General features: G+C 35.4%; 1 protein-coding gene across 1 annotated transcript in view; it reads right to left on the bottom strand.

The window, feature by feature from the left end:
* RETREG1 (reticulophagy regulator 1) overlaps nt 1–14,990 on the bottom strand; it is a 1,271,534-nt gene that overhangs the window by 182,450 nt on the left and 1,074,094 nt on the right. Inside the window, exon 5 of the mRNA XM_044065221.1 lies at nt 12,578–12,662. Coding sequence (XP_043921156.1) covers nt 12,578–12,662 — 85 coding nt within the window. The remainder of the gene's footprint in view (nt 1–12,577; nt 12,663–14,990) is intronic.

The following is a 14,990-nucleotide window of genomic DNA, read 5'->3' on the forward strand; positions in this document are numbered from 1 at the left end:
ATTCACTTTTGTTACTTGTGCTATTGTTGGAGCTTTTCAACTCAGACATCCACTGAAAAAGGGCTACTTGCCCAGTTGGATTAACCCAGTTAACAAATGTCAAATAAATAAAATAAAAATAAATTAATACATTTCACTGATATCTAAATATACCATTTCTGAGGTCTCACCAACAGATGGTAAAGGGAATCCCATTCCTCTGGACTGGTGAGATGACAAAGGTAGATAATTAACAGAGCATGGGTGTCCCCATATCAGGGGTATATCAGGAGCAGTCTCAGGGAATAATGTTTATGAATACTATTGTGTTCTTTTTTTTCAAGTATGCTATCAGTAAAATGGGATGGTTGACCAGAATTATCAGTATTTAATGCATTATATAAAGTTTTGTTATTGATAGGGTCAAGCAGACCCTGTCATTAGTATTATTTTTTTAATCTGAGTTCTATGGCTATAAGTACAATATTCTATTTATTTTATACATTTTATAGATCAAATAAAGAGTCATATACTGTGGATAGTTCAATATATTTTGTGTCTCTATGCTCAGGCTCTCTGTTTTGGGCTTTTGTGTTACAATATCATTTATAGTTTTTTGCTTTTCTATAGTTCAGAAAAGTACTGCATTAATGTATTGTACAACATTTGGGTACACCAGCAGTTTCCTCAGAATGTTAAAGTGTTGTTAACTTACTTAAGGCTGGACTGGGCACACATGCTAAATTTTCATATGCACAAGAGTGCAATAAGGATGAATTAAAAATAGGTCTTTAATATCAGATGTTTAGATTTTCTCTTTCATTTCATGCAAACCACACATTCCTTCCTTCATGTATAAGGTAGTTATAGAGACCAATTTAAATCAGTTCGTTTTTTTTTTTTTTGCCAGTTCTTCCCTTATATTACTCCAATCAAATGACCGCATAAGAGAATATCCTTCACTGCATGGATACACAAGTACAGCCCAAGTAGTCCTATTGTAGAACATATCCAATCAAATCTGTTTTATTTTTATCCTAACCCAAGGCTTGTTACAATATAAATCAAACAGGATCTGCAATAATAAAGTCCAAAATGCACGTTATACAGCAAAATAGAATAATATGTTTTTTTATAATGAAAAACAAAGTGAATCTAAAACTATACATACAATTTAGTTTGGTGAAACAGAATTAAAAATGAAGTCCAAAACTTCTGTTATAAAATTCTCAGACTCCACTATTATAAAATAAAACTGGTCTTGAAAGACTCAAACATTTATGTGTTTCTAAAAGGAGATAAACAGTAATTAATATGTTATGAAACGTATGTGCCATAGCTCTGAAAAAAAGAGTACTGTCTGAAAGAATCTACTATTTATATATGAATGAGTTATCAGATTGATAAAAAGCTTTCTGTCATGAAACACAAACATAGGTCTCAACCTCGTAAGAGGCCAATGTGGAACACAGACTCTAACAATGTGTGACAAATGGTCAAAATGTGGAACACCCTATTTTCGCACTGCGTGAAACGTGCCATTGACATGGAGCATGGTAGGACATATGCAAAAGGTGCCTAAAAAAAAGGTACTTAAAACTAGGGCCCTCTGTACTTTTACAAGAATGTGCCATATAAGACATCATGCCTTGGAACATTTCAAATCATGCCTTGGAACATTTTAAGACCAAAGAATGCAAGATCTGACATCTTTAACCCTGAAAAATAAAACACACTAAGTAGAAGCATACAAATGTATCCCAACATTTGTAAATCCTAATACCCTACCTTGAAATCCAAATAGCATACTAATGGCAAAAAAAATCTGTTCCAAAGTATACAAAGGCTGTAGTGATTCTGGCATGAATGTGCTTAGTTTCCAGTTGTGGAAACATTACTGGAAAAATGCCTCTGAGTAAAGAAGCCAGAGCAGAATGAGGGGCAAAACCAGACCTGACACAATATTGCTATAAACATGAGGCATTGGCAAGAGAATGCGAATTAAAATATTTTCTGAAGCCTACAACTTTGTAGTCAAGTGACATGCATGACATTTCAGACACCAGCACAGCTCAACATACCTAGAAATAATTAGGTGCAAGGAAAGACAAATTACTGAAAACTGAAACAACAGAGACTACTAATAAACGCTTTGAAACAAGGGTATCATTTTAATTCTTGTTTAGTGCCCAACTCAACAAATCCCAAAATAATCAGCGATAGACACTTAAATACATACAGCTATTTCAAGCATGGGCATTAATGCTATTCTAGACTTCCAATATACTACTGAACAGCCTAGTTCAAATTCCCAGTTCCTACCATGTCATACCACCTCTTTCAGAAAAAGAAGAAAACTTTATAATGGACAAATTACTGTCAACACATCATAATTAAGTTAATAGAAATCACTGCAGCACTTAAAATTACTAAAGTTGCCATTTTCCAACATGTTGTCAACCAGCAGTGCAATACAGTCACTTGCTCATTTTCCTTGAGCAGTTCAGCGTCTTGCCATTATGAAAACAAAGTAAAGTTGCACTCTAAAGTTCTACCAGAAAATAAAACCGGATACTTTAAGCACCTCATTACTGTAAATAACTCAATTTTGACATCCATTCTGACATACCTCCTAACTTCTTAGTGCAAGAAATCTGGACAAAGCCCAATATAATAGGGGACAAGCAGCACAAAAATAAAGGCACTTTAAATACTGTACTTATAAACTTAAAAAGTTGCTAGAATAACAGGATCTGTCTTGGCATACAGTTTCTCCAAAAAAAAGGCAATTACTTTCAAAAATGTACTAGGGGGACAAGCAGCAGAACCATACAAACACTTTAAATATTGCTGTTATAAACTTAGAACGTTGCTAGAATAACAGGATCTGTGCTAGCATACCACTTCTTAAGGGAAATACTTGCAACCAATGTAGCTAAAACACTTACCTCTGCCTATATACACAGCACCAGCTCAATACAATCCAATGACTCCAGCACAAATAATCCACCACTGCACAAACTATGACTATGATGATCCTCCCAGTTGTCCAGGAGCAGACAGCAAAATAAAACTTCAGCATTCTTTCACAGCAAACTGTCTCCTCTCCTTGCAGGCAGACAAGCTTCCAACTTCCAAGTCCCGACTCCCCTGATGTCTTCGATTTGCAGCCACTCCTTCCTTCTTCCAGGTGTTCTTTCTCAGTTGATAAGAACCTAAAAAGTAAAATCCCTGATTCATGGAAGCCTTTTTCAAGCCATTATTTTGGTGTGAAAAGGCTTCCCAGAACATGATTGGCTTGTATTTGGGAGCTCTCATTGGCTCCCATCCTCCTGAGACACTTTACTTGATTGGCTCGTAGACCGAGTTTGCGATTGGCTGTAAATGCAGTCTACGAGCCAATCAAAAACTGCAGAGCACAGCCAACGCTGTATAATGCGGAAGGGCAGCAGAGCTATGCATTGGTTTGTATACCGCAATGCTGATTGGCAGTAATTGCGGTACACAAACCAATCAGAATACTTGTAGCGGAGCCACAGCTGTTCAATGCAGAACAGTAGAACAGTGGCTTCGCTTGTCATTAAATGGGGAGCGTTCCACATACTCCAGAGCACTTGGATGCTCAGAACACAAGTCAGGTAGTATAGATTTCCATGGGTCTATATTATATTTACGAAAGTTTCAAATATCGAACACCATATGGTCGACACCATATGAGCGATGTTTGAAATTTCAAAAATATAATAAAAAAAATAAAAATAAAAAAAACTATACTTACCTAAACGCTGTAGGTAGGGGGGGCAAGCCCCCCTGCACCCTCCATCCCCGCTACTTAAATATGCCTACTCCAAGATCACACTGCATTGAAGTAAAGGGAAAATATTCCTAAGGTGATTTCCACGTTATGCACATGACGTTTCGACCAATCGGGTTTGCTCAATATGCGTTTGCTGTTTACAATTTTCGATCACGCGATAGGAATCTGATTTCCACAGGTATCCAGGAGTGCTCAGGATGAAGTCCAGGAATTACAAGGTGTTGAGGTTCTCCCGTACGATTCTCGGCTGGAGCGGCTTCTGTGTGGAGTCTGCATGTCCTCCCCATGGTCGAGTGATGTTTAAAGACATGCAGGTAGATCCGTGCATGACTGGGTGTGCCTTCTTTGAAGGTTGGGCATTGGGCTGGCAACTTGGCACTGTAAAACTCCACTGCCAATCATTAGAGACTGGAGTTTCACTGTGGCAACCCCTAACCGGGAAAAAGCTGAAAGAATCTATCATCTGATTAAAGGTTCTGTAGATGTTTTATGGAAAGAGGACCAAAACTATAACAAAACTTTGTGTCTTTCATTGAAGATTTGAAGGTGAAACTGTTACTGCCAAATGGCTTTATAGCTGTTGGTTTTACTTACAAAAAACATTGATAGAGGTCTGCAAGGATGTTCCACAGCATATTCCTTCAGGTCTGTTTATACACTTACAGATTTCAATAAAAAACAGGTGCAATCTGCGCAAATCCAAAACTAAGAAACAAATAAAAAGGAGTTTGAAGAAGTCCAAGCCGATGGACGAAAGAGCTTAACTGTATTTTTATTTTCAGTAAATATCCTTTGTTCTGGTATTTCCTGTGTGTTGGAGGCCATGTCATTTTTTATTTGATGCTTACAGCTTTCCTCTTTAATAAGCCTCTAGTTGACATTTGCATAGCTGTTATTCAGTCATTCTTTTACACCTTTGTCCAACAGGACAAGGTGGATGTGACCTCCTGCTCTGGGTATTCCTTTGTGGTAATGATTATCCACTGGACATTCCCACAGGGCAGCCACTCAGCAGGATGAAGACGAAGACTCCCTCCTGATTGGTCGTGTAGTCAGAGCTCCTTGAAATCATAATCACGGTAATGCTCTGCACACATGAAGCATCCCATCCTCTTTCTCCTTGCCTTCTTCTCCTTGTATTTCTTTTGCTTACTATAAATCAGGAGACTCCTATTTATGCAGTCCATTACAGGAATAAGGAATGGTTCTGTGTGCTGTGCAGTAGAACATGTGACATTACTTTTAACTATTACAGCCTGAGCTGTTATCACTGGCCTAGTACTGCAATAAAACCCCATAACATTTGTAACCTTCCCTAGAATTTCAAGGGACAAAGTCAGACATTCTCTAATAAAATCTATTAACTTCTGCCTCCAAGATGCTTCCTGAAAAATCATCAGATGTAAATCTTTAGAATGCCTAGAATATAGTTATTTTTCACACAATAGTTCCATATTTTTAGTGTACACAACTACCACTACCCCAAAATATTCCTTGCCTTCTTAACACAGAAAATTCTAAATGCTACACACTCGGCATGTTACAGAGAGAATAAGGAGACTTTTACTGTGGATAGTGCAACACTATCATACTGTCAAAACTGTTCATCTTATGGTTAGTTGCTGTTCCATTAAACTACAAAACTCTTTCAATGGTGGGCCTGAGGATCTGTCTGTAGAAAAACAGCCCACTGACCTTTCTGTTTTTTTTTCTGTGTGTTTTCCCCCCTCTGCCTGCTGACATCAAAAGTCTGTTTGGTCCCTAGTGTTGGGGAATCCCCAGATTCACTAAGATGACTATACACTGAGGATTTTTGTGCTCTTAATGTCAAACATTTTTTTTTGTGAGGGAGTCCCTATTGTTCCCTTCAGGAAGGAAGACGGATGATCTGAATCACAGGGTGCTCACAATGACCTCATCCTGTGGGTACATGATCCCATGTACTCATGAGGGCTACCAACAGCCCAGGACTGGTGAGCCATAGCATCCTCACTGCAACACTGATTCTCCTATGTGAGATAGCGGCGATCTGCATCTTACTTAGACCTGCCCCCCAATTGGCATATTCACCCTGCCCTGTTAGCTCCATCAAGTGTCCAAATCACTGATCAAACTGTAGTCATTTAGGCTACATTCATGACTTTATCCATCTACAACATCTGCACTGGCAATCTTACTGATATTCTTCACTTGGTGGGCACTGACACATCAGCTGGAGTCATTAATGTCCATAAAGTCCATTTATAAAGAATAAGGAAAAAGATCCAAATAATTCACACAGATTAACAGAAAAATGATGTCTTCACTGTTCCATATTCAACAGCAGAAAGCCACCACCTATGAAAATATTTACTATCTTGATGTCAAACATTCAGTTCAGCAATTTTACTCATCACGGGATTAACAAAGTTACTGTTTCAGACCCTTGCTAGATACTTATCGGCAATATGGCTTGACATTTCAGCAAGCACATGAAAACATTCCCAGATTGCTTATAACATCTAGGTAAAAAAAGGACAATGTATAAAAGTAAGCATAAATACTGTAAGAAAAATAATCCTGCTTTGAAGGCTTGTTACATTGCAGTCATCTCATCTCACATCTTTAACAATGTTAATGTATTCAGACTACAAGCTTTTAAAGCAGTAATTATATCAGACCATATTTGTTTATGAATAGTGTAATTTAACTTTATTCGCATATTCTGATACAAAAACAAAATAAAAAAAGAGTATTTAGGGATGCCACATCACTGTACTTGCAGTGAACTCCATTTTGGTGAATGGATATATTATGACACTGAAATTATACAGTGACTGGCCATTAATATTCCAAAACAAGCACACTGATTGGTCAGCCCAATCAGCATGCCCGCTGTAAATCCGAACATATACCAATGGAAAAAGGTCTGGTCGCCCGGACTTTTTCCCATTGGTATAAACTGTAACTTTTAACTTTTTTTTTACAAAAATAAATAAATAAAATCTGAAATCTGGACTCCTGACATAGCAGAGAGACAGGACAGAGAAAATACTAGGAAATTCAGGTACGTTATTCAAAACTCAAGACATCTACCTGATTTTCCTTGCATTTCCTCCATTATGTCTCTCTCCTAACCCCTTTTCTTTTTAATTAAAAAAAAAAAAGAAAAGAAAAATGGAGCAACAGACACGTTCTTTTCTCCGTTGCTTCCTTTCCAAAGCACTGATGTACTGGGCATGTGCGGGAACGCAAGTCCCATACACATACGCAGTACATCAAAAAAGGCAACAGGATATATACCAGCCGTGGAAGGACAACATGGTGCCGTTATACAAAGATATTATTTAAGAAAACTAAGTATTTTTTTTCTTAAATAATGTCATTTTATTATAGCAATAACTGACTCCATGGTGTGGTATATTAAGATTTACCCATGATTGGCTTTATTTAATCACTCGGGCTTCATCCTCATGATTAAACCACACCAACCGTGGGTACATCTTAATATACCACACCAATGTTGTTGGTTATTGCTTAAATATTATCACTACATGAAAAAAAAGAGAAAGGATTATGTTATTTCCTTACGCTTCCTTACTTGTACAGTCTTGTGAATATCTCTGGAGAAACAAGACAGCAGGATTTAAAATAACTTGTGCTCCTAAAACCAAAAAGACAAAATTTATAGTGTCTGAAAAGTAAGGAATCTTCCCACCTCTGTTAAAAAAGATTCACTGATATTTATTTAAAAAAAGAAAGAAAAAATGAAATAAAGAAAAGAAAAAAAAACCTGCATGGGCTTGAATGATAACATACCACTTTGTTAAAATTTATACACGTGATTGGCTTACCATGGAATCATGAGCACGTGATTGGCTTACCATGGAATCATGAGCTGCAAGATAAACCTACCTCTGCATTCTACCTATTGCAGCTTATTTATTTATGACATCCTATGAGTGCTGGATGGGAAATGTCATGTGGAACACATTTTACCCATACCTGTCTGTGTCTACAGACAGATGGTTAGGAACAAAAAAGGTAACAACCCTGTTCCTGAACTTGGAGCTTCAAATCTGATGTATATGTATATACTATGTATATGTGTGTGTGTGTGTGTGTGTGTGTGTGTGTGTGTGTGTGTGTGTGTGTGTGTGTGTATGTAGGGTCTATATTACATAGACGAAAAATCAAAATCACGAACGCTCAGATGAATGAAAATGCAGGTAATCAAAATTGCTATTGTAGGGGGCTGCGGCCCCCACACCCCCACTAAAAATATATTGAAACTCCAAGATCACACTACAGTGAGGAAAGGGCAAATTTTCCGATCTTTATTGTTTGAGCATTTGAGATTTTGATTTTTCGTCGAGCTGATAGGAACCATATATCTATCTATCTATCTATATATATATATATATATATATATATATATATATATATATACACACACACACACACATATATATATATATATATATATATATATATATATATATATATATATATAAATATAAACACAGGCCTATAACACATATATTACACATGTAAACACTGCATCCATGGCTGTTTAGCAGTCACATGTATCCAACAGATAATAATGCATATGCATGGCTACATATTAACTGTTATATCTAGCCCCTGTGTAACTGGCATGCTCATTTTCACTTTTCCCCATCTTCTCCCTATCACAGGAGTCACATTGAATCCCTCTACTGATTAATCCCCCCCCCCCCATTATTCGGGGTTGGTCATTTTAGGGATTTATTACTTATATTATTTATTAAATAATAAATGTATTTAATTATATATTATTTATATAATTATATTATTTATTAAAATAGTAATAGTAATAGTAATAATAATAATGGTGTCAGACTTGAATCTTCCATTTTCCTTCTTCCAGACAAATTCTCTCAGTCACCTTCTGTCCTTATGACTTAACTTTACCCCAAACTGTCCACTTAGTACTCCAAATCATGTACCTCTGCTCCTCCTTCACCTCCAATTTGTGGATACCCAGTACCTTATCTCTCTTCAGACTACTCCCTCACAACCACCTTGATTTCCTTGCAGGTGGCGTTTTACATGTTCTCCATCAGTCTGATTCCTTTTCTGTGTCAGACTTCCAAAACTGTATAAAGTATTTCAGGTCAGGCCTTAACAGCATCTAGTCAGTGGAAAATAGATTTATGCTCTCACCACCCAGAAGCCTTTCTTTACTCACTATAGTCATGACTAAGTACTCTAGTAATCATCCATGTACCGCTGCAGTCAGAGACAGAACTTCACAGTTTAATCAAATTAAATCACTTTAATAATAATTATAAAAGTAAAAACTTGTAGGTAAAAATAATGGATTAAACACTTTTATCCTGAACTACATAGGACTTCAGAATCACTAAACCAAGTTACCTGCATCCTTATATAACAATGTGTGTCACTAATTAATTAAAGCAACCCCATCCTTAAAGTAACAGTCTAATAAATACAAATATTTAGTTTGGGATGTGGTGAATAACCAAGGATGTAGAATCTTAAATAAATTCAACAATAAGTAAAAAAACGACCTCTTTATTTTACATGAAAGTTAAGCGATTTCATCACTAAATGCCATTGGGACGTCTTCAGAACCAATTAAACCTATTAAGAGTTGTACATAAATGCTTCCAAAGGAGAATATGTGACTTATTACTTCTAATTAACCCTTTAAAAACAAGGAACACCTTTAAACATTAATGAACACAAATAATTGATGAAAAAATATATAACCATAAAAACATCAAAAAAAAAATTTAATATAACAGCTATCTGATTAATTTATAATTCTAATGCTCTAGTTTTTAAAATTGGTACAATGGATATCTATTCATTTAACCCAGGTGACATAGTTGTGTTTAATTTCAGTTGCCAAAAAAACTCCGTTCTCTCTATGTATAGCTCCCAACAACCTCCCCTGCAATCTTTGGGGATAATGTCTAGTATTCCAGATTTAAACTTATTAAAACCTACACAAGTTAAGGAGTGTTTATAAAGTACATTATTTGTGTTACCTTCATGTGAAATAAAGAGGTTGTTTTTACTTATTGTTGGATTTATTTAAGATTCTACATCCTTGGTTATTCACCACATCTCAAGCTGTATCATGTTTCTGGGTTTTGTTTCAGCTTGGTAGCGCTGTTTATTTTACAAATATTTAGTTAAAAATTCTTGAGGTACAAAATCATTATAAAGGTTAAAACATCCATAATGTAACATAGCCCATGAAAATTACTAAGGTACATAACCATTCAAAACACTAAAAAACACAAGATCTCAAGTTTAATAAAGGTTGCAAAGAAATATTTTTGTTAATACCTGTAAGTTGCAATGCATGAAGCCTGAGCTGCCATTTCATTTCCCTTTCTTCTAATTTATTTTTCAAGTTACCTCCTCTAGGATTATCCCTAATTTGCTCTAATATGCCAAAAGGAAAGTTTATAATATTAGTGCAAACTCTTAAATGCTTGTATAAAGCATTGTTCTCATTTTATCTGCTGATTTAATACATGTGTTCACAAATTCTCTTTCAGAGACATCTCTCCATTTTACCCACATAGAACACTTGACAGCTTAAGCATTTGCAACTTACACTACACCTTTCAATTGACAATTCCCTCTTACAAATGACACTTTAGAGTTTAAATCATTTTATAATATTAAGCTTTCAACCTCTAGAATAAAATGGCATTAAGCTCAAGATCTCTCTCTTACTAATACTATGACATACGTGAAATTGTGCCCTTTCATAAATAACCTTTAAATAGGTCTCATTTTACAAATAAAAATTGGGTCTGTCCCTACAACTTGGTGAACCTGGGGATTACCCTTTAGAATATTCCAGTTTTTCTTTACTATATTTTTTATATCATGTGTCTGTGGCCCATGTTGAATTACCATTGCTCTCTCTTTAGCTTTATGCATTAACCCTACCCTTAGTAAGGGTCTCTATTTCATTCCCCATTGAGCTTGCATATAAGCTCATGTATCCACCAACAAATTCAGTGGGTAACCTCAGGCTAAACACATATTTGCCATCAGTGTTAATTCATTAATTACATCATCATAATGAGAAGTCATCCTGTCAGCCCTTATACACTCACCTTTAATTATACTTTTTTTCTGACTAAAAGGGTGGCAGCTAGAAAAAGCCAAATAAGAATTACTAAAAGTTGGCTTCCTGCAAACTGTTGATTTAAAACCATTGCTAATATGCTCTATAAAACTATCCAAGTAATTTATACCTTTCTTGTTAAAATTATATATAAATTTACAAATGAAGACATACTATTAAGGAAATTAACAAAATCAATTATTCCATTTTCAGTTAACTCACAAAAAATAAAAATATCATCCAAAAACCACACATATATTTGTATATATTTGTAATAGTCACTGCCAAATACAAAACTGGATTCCCAGTCCAATAAAACTAAGTTTGCATAAATAGGTTCACAAGAGGCCCCATCGCTACACCTTTGTTTTGTTTAAAAAATTCCCCTTTGAAAAAAATGTAGTTGAAATCAAGTACTAAAGTCATTAATTCATTAATAATTCTTATCGCTAGAACAAGTAGTGAATTTAGTTAAGCTATTATTAAAATGTTCTGAACCATCATCTTTGGGAATTGAAGTAAAATGATCTACTATGTCTATAGTTAGAAATATAATCCCTTCAGTTCAAAGCTCCATTTTTAATCTCCCTAAAAAATCCCAGGAGTCGATAATAAGGTGTTCAACCCTTCCATAAATAGGTTTTTAGCTATCTGTCTATACAGACCCCAGTGGGATATGTTTTGGACCACCGTCCTGCAACTATAGGTCTAAATGTTGTTTTTTGAGATTTTTATAAATTTTGGTGATACCAAATATGGTGGCAACCATAGGGTTTTGAATTCTCAAAACATTATAAGTATCAATAGAAATTCTCTGATCCATTAAGTATTCTTCCAAATAAGAATCTATTCTTTAATAACTTATATTAATCTCATTAATGGAGGCATTACAGTAAATTTCCCTGTCATTTAATAAGTCAAAAATAGCATTTGAATAAGTGAGAGAATCAAATAAAACAATGCCCCCACCCTTATCTGGTTTCATAATACATGTGGTACCATCCTTACTAAGTGGTTCAAATACTTCTCTTGCACCTTTGCTCAGATTAAAAAAATAGACCTTTTGTTTTTAGAACTAACCGGAAGCTTGTAAATGTCATCAATAATATTGTCATCAATATTAATTGTCAGTAAAATATTACCATTCATCATTTTACCCAAATGCCCTTCATTAGAATACTTCCATGCTAAAGCCTTACAATGTTAGCAATATCCTACAAATGTTTCTGAATTCTCATTTGAAGCATCATTTAAATTCACACCTATGGGCATGTAGTACAAGCTCATCTACCTGCAAGTCTTTGGGGTGTGGCAAGGAAACATCATAACCTATATGCACACAGAGAGGATACGTGGACTCACTATAGGAGGCACCCCAGCCAATAACCAAATCAGAGAACTGAGCACTGTGACACAGCAATGCTAAAGATTGTCCATATGGAACGTCATACTTCATGTAAGTAATACCATGGAGTATAATAAGTACGTTAAAATATTCTATAGAAAAAAAACTCTTCCAAGATTCTCAGCTGGCCATTCAAATACATGTTCAACATCATTTTGGTAAAAATATTTCAGGCAAGAGCATAATTAAACATACAAACTTTTTTTTTGTTTTGTTGTAATTAAAAAATATTTGTACTTACATATACAATAGGAGAGCACAACACCAGGAATGTACCTTCCAATAATTGCAAAAAATGCACACAAGCTACATACAAGTAGGCAGAACTGTTGAAAAAAAGCATAATATGAAGTTAACAATACTGCCAACAAATTTTAATTTTTATTCCTTTAACAATCTAATTAATATGAAATCTGCAGAGGTGTCTGCCTATAATTAACATTGCATTAAAAATGAAATAATCTTGTACATTTTTTATATGGTAACATTATGGAAAGGAGTCCCAAAGTCAGACAATTTTCAATCTTAATAGCAGGCCTCTTGTAACAAACTATATTCTTTTTATCTTTATGCACTAATGTTAAGAAATAGAAATGTTTTAAATACTGATAAGCACAACCATAATAGGTAGATGTATAATGTGGCAATAACAATTTAATAACTGTACTTCTAGCATCACGGATGTATAGTTCACTGTCCATAAACCATGGTATATCATGTCTCTGTACAGAGGCATATGCAGAAAATGTTTTATAAGCTGAAACGAGAAAATATTGTTCCTCTACCTGATATTAACACAGAGTGTTGCAGAGTGGATAAAATACCTTCACCACACTTGAAGAAAAGCATCTACTGAGTTTTATGCTGTTTGTGTTTTTTCTCAGATCTTTGTTTCACACAGAGAAAGTATATCATTCTTCAACCACAGTAATGTGGTTTATCTCCTTTTTTCAGTTTAAAGGTTACAGCAGAGTAGAAAATACGCATCATGATCTGTGAGGGGCACTAAGGAAGATGAGGAAAGCAGATGCATAGAATGTAGTATGAAAGGAGACACGGCACAGAGAAGGGAATTAACAGTAGTGTGTGTGGAGAAAGTAGTAAATGTGACATGGTACACACAACTACCAATAACGAGATCAGATACAACACTGCATGCCTCCATCTTCATCAGCTTTCACTTTCCAACTGCACAGCCATGTACAGAAAATCAGACTACATTATTTACAGACAGATGTGTGACAGGTTAAGGCATAATTATTCTTAAAGATATATCAACACAGATATTCTTCATTTGCCCTGTATCCCCCCCATCCTCTGAGACAGACTGAAGTATAACTCATAATGTATAGATAGCAAAAAGACAGTTTAGATAGCTACATATATGCCGCTTTCTAATATAATACTGCACAGTGATTTCCGTTCATCTAATAGCACATATTTCAACTGATTAAAAATTATTAATACAAAAATAGCATTCAATACTATTCAAATTTGCAATACTTTTCAGTCTTTGAATTATTTGACTCTCTATCTGCCTTTCTAGAAAACCATGAACACCTTGAAAACTTAGGATATTCTTTGGTTTGCACAGCTGATGCTAACATACTAGAAATTTCACCTAGCAACACATGTATAGACAGTATATCTGAGTGTTTTTATTCATTTTTTTAACTTTATATTTCATTCTCAACCCCTTGAGAAAATGCCTGTTGGGACACTACTTTAGCTACCTCTCTGGACATATCTCAGAATGCGTCAGGCATGAAGACATCATTCATTATTATGTCATATTTTCTTAAAACAGCCATCACTGATTTTTCTCAGCAGCTTTCCATCTGCGGTACAAACAACAAATGGATTTAATTGTTGATAATACTTTACAAAAACACCTGCTGTTGCTTCTCTGTGGAACTCTGCCTTGTGGCCACTCTATAGCTTTCTTTTAATAAAGACGTGTTGCACACTGAGCAAAGTAAAACGTATTTTCTATACTGACTTTAATTCTGTCCTATACTTGACTCGGGCAATAGATGTGAGAACTGGGGCTCTTTAGTCTACAGCACATCAGTAACTGAGTGACAGAGCTACATCCTGCAGCATAATATTTCTGCATTTCATTAAAATCAAGTGTGATTCTGTGTTACAGTTATTCCTAGTATTCTGTGATTTCTTCATGGCAGTGTGTACTATCTGTTCAACTTGACCATTACACTGTGGATAATTTAGATTAGTGGTTACATGAATCTATCACTGTTCTGAAGCTCCCTTGAATTTCATATCCAAATGCTGTAAACCATTGGTGCACAACATCCAGTCCCTGGGCCAAATCCAGCCCTCAATGCAACACCATCCGTCCCCCAGAGAGTAACCAAAAATTAAAAAAAAAGTGAAAAAATGCTATGCCTTACTCCAGTCACGCAAACTTTCCAGCACGTGCTTACTTACCTAATTGACTGCAGTTGCGCACACCTCTAACTTTAGCTGCGGAAGTAACTATTCTTTATTGTTCATAACTTGTAGTCTGTAAACAGTAGTAACTTTCTGCAAGAGTTTGTAATAAGTCATGGCTGCAAGCCAGAATAAAATTAAATGCGAAGTTGATGTAGAAAACAGGCAATTTCATGACTGCTGTCTTAAGTAAAAATGCCAGT

Source organism: Protopterus annectens, chromosome 3.part0, assembly GCF_019279795.1.
Source record: "Protopterus annectens isolate FY-2018-M chromosome 3.part0, PAN1.0, whole genome shotgun sequence".
NCBI lineage: Eukaryota > Metazoa > Chordata > Ceratodontiformes > Protopteridae > Protopterus > Protopterus annectens.